Below are 2,500 nucleotides of genomic sequence, written 5' to 3' on the forward strand. Positions count from 1 at the left end.
TTATTCAGAGAGAAATTTCGCTTCCTCGAAAAAAAAATTAGCTTAGCAACGCTTTGCGCAATCATTTGCCATATAAGGTCAAACTAAGGTATATGAGCTGGTAACCGAGATTGAGTAAACCAATCAGAGCACGAGAAATGCATTAAGCGAGGTTGAAAATTTAATAATAATAATAATTATTATTATCTTGATATCAGCAGGCAAGTCAGAAATTTAAAGAAAACGACAAAACTTTTGAAATTACAAGACATGTTTCGACAGAAACTTCTGTCATCCTCAGTTGATTAATGTACAAAGAGTTAAGTTGAATTTATAAGTCGGAAAAAGTGCTTATTATGCCAGTAACAACAGAATGTACATAAAACGTGACAATGTGAGAATTAAAAGTATAGTTTTAGATTTACGTGATGCAGTTGTTGATTAAGAGAAGGTTGTTCTCTTTGAATATGAAAAGCTTCTTTTATCTTGAGTTGAAAAGTCGTAGAGGCGTGATCTAAAATATGGAAACATTCCCCTGAAGACAGGGCGCGACATTGTTCGGAATTCTGTAGGTGTTTGAAAATGTGAGAGGCCCTATCACTGACTAAGTGCTCACGCACGCGTGTGGAAAAATGCCGGGTTGTTTCGCCGACATAACAGGCATTACAGCCCGCACATACAAACTTATAAACCACACGTGAACGAAGCCCGCCAGGAATAGGGTCTTTCACACCAAGCAAGTTGCCCAACTTAAGGAGGCTCGAAATCATAACTCAGTGTCGGTGAATAGTTGTTAATAATTTTGAGACGGTTTTTAAAATGAAACGCCAGTGGCGATAGACGGGACCAATCAAGTGTTTGCCGGTTGCATGCAGCCGGTGTTGAGCACCGGAAAAAAGAACTCGAAATGAGTGTGAGCAGATTCCAGTAATTATTGGTTTCCTGGTTTTGCTCTCACCCCTGATTGGCTGAAAATGCAACGCCGGAGTTTTAACTTAATAATCCAGAGGAAAGACATGCAAACATTAGATTACTTTAATAATAAATCAATCAATTCAGAAACGATCTTCATACTTCACCAAGTTTTGATGGTACAAGCAGCGATGTGGGTGTGATAAACATTAGCGTATAAGCATTAACCTCGACCTGATCGTCATCTTTACTATTTTCAGTACCATCACTATCGTTGAGCGCGCTATCGTTACCTTCGTTAATGTCTTCCTCATCACCGTTTATATTGTCGATATTTAATCTCTTGTCTTAATAGGCCCATTTTCTATCTTGTTTCTGAAACAGATGAGCTCATCAAAGAAGTTGAGATTGGGAAACAATATTCATTTGTTGTTTTGCCATCTTGTGAAGCGTCTGTTCACTATCAGTGCACAACAGTCTTTGAGGTAGGATGCTCTTGTATTAATTTTTTTCCTATTGCTGATGACCTAAAATTGTCGTGGGCTACATGGTCTCAAAAACTAATTGTAGCACGATTATTTTCCTTCAGGCAAATAACATAGAGAAGGTAAGACAAAAAAATCATTACTTCTTTATTTACACTACCGAAACTATCGCATGGTATTTACCCTCGTCTAAAACGAGTAGTTTTCTTTTCTATCGTTGTAGGCATCTTCTCACATAATTGTTGCTAATGGTTACCGTATTTTTTTTTCTTCAAAGTACATTCAATAAACAATACTAAAATGACTGAAACGAAGAGAATATGAGCCGAAACTGAGCCATTAAGTTCATAACAAGAAATTCTGGAGTAATGTTTCTCGACTTCTAACTCCTCAGATAAGTCCAACTCCATTGCTTTTGCCACACAACCTCCCAACAAAGATAGCGATCCTGTATAAAGGTGAGAATAGTGTCATTGTAATGCTAGGGACTTGCTGTAAAATCGCTCGGTTTTTCAAACAGTACTAAGCATTTTATGTGAAGTCAACGCTGTTTGACCATCCACATCCGCGCACAGCTGGCTAAGTTGGTTGAGCATCGGGGTGCCATGCAGCAGGTCGTGACTTCGACTCCAGCCGCACCAGGTCCAGTTGTTCGAAGGGTGGATTGGGCTATCCACTGGATAACACAATTGGTTTAATTTGCAAGTGTTTATCCGGTGGATAGCGTTATCCACCTTTTGAACAACCGAGGCCAGTTCTTAAAATAATGGAGGAGAAACTGCTACGTTTGTCACATCATCCGCAAATGGTTTCATGTGGATGAAATGGTTTACATACGCAAATGGTTAGACTTTTCTGACGTCTTGTAGGATAAGGACTTTTATTATACATTGAACTCACTATCTCTTTTCTGATTGACCGAAAGCGTACAGTGAATTTTCGAAATCAGTGCCCGTGACGTCATAACTGCAGATTATACAGTTATCATGTCAAGGTCACTTAAGGTCACGGGTTATCGTGTCATGTATAACCGCAGTGCATGATTTCTAAGGGTAATCATGTCAAGTTCGCGCGCTTTGTGTTGCTTGCTGTCAGTGAAGAAGCAAAAAAATGACTTCCAGGTT

The 2,500-nt window shown here is 39.1% G+C and overlaps 1 protein-coding gene across 1 annotated transcript in view; it reads left to right on the top strand.

Annotated features, from left to right (window-relative positions):
* Positions 1-2,500, top strand: part of LOC138054340 (minichromosome maintenance domain-containing protein 2-like) — a 17,902-nt gene that overhangs the window by 9,306 nt on the left and 6,096 nt on the right. The window contains exons 9-11 of the mRNA XM_068900797.1: positions 1,276-1,376; positions 1,481-1,498; positions 1,771-1,834. Coding sequence (XP_068756898.1) covers positions 1,276-1,376; positions 1,481-1,498; positions 1,771-1,834 — 183 coding nt within the window. The remainder of the gene's footprint in view (positions 1-1,275; positions 1,377-1,480; positions 1,499-1,770; positions 1,835-2,500) is intronic.

This window comes from Montipora capricornis, chromosome 6 (genome assembly GCF_036669925.1).
Source record: "Montipora capricornis isolate CH-2021 chromosome 6, ASM3666992v2, whole genome shotgun sequence".
Classification (NCBI taxonomy): Eukaryota; Metazoa; Cnidaria; class Anthozoa; order Scleractinia; family Acroporidae; genus Montipora; species Montipora capricornis.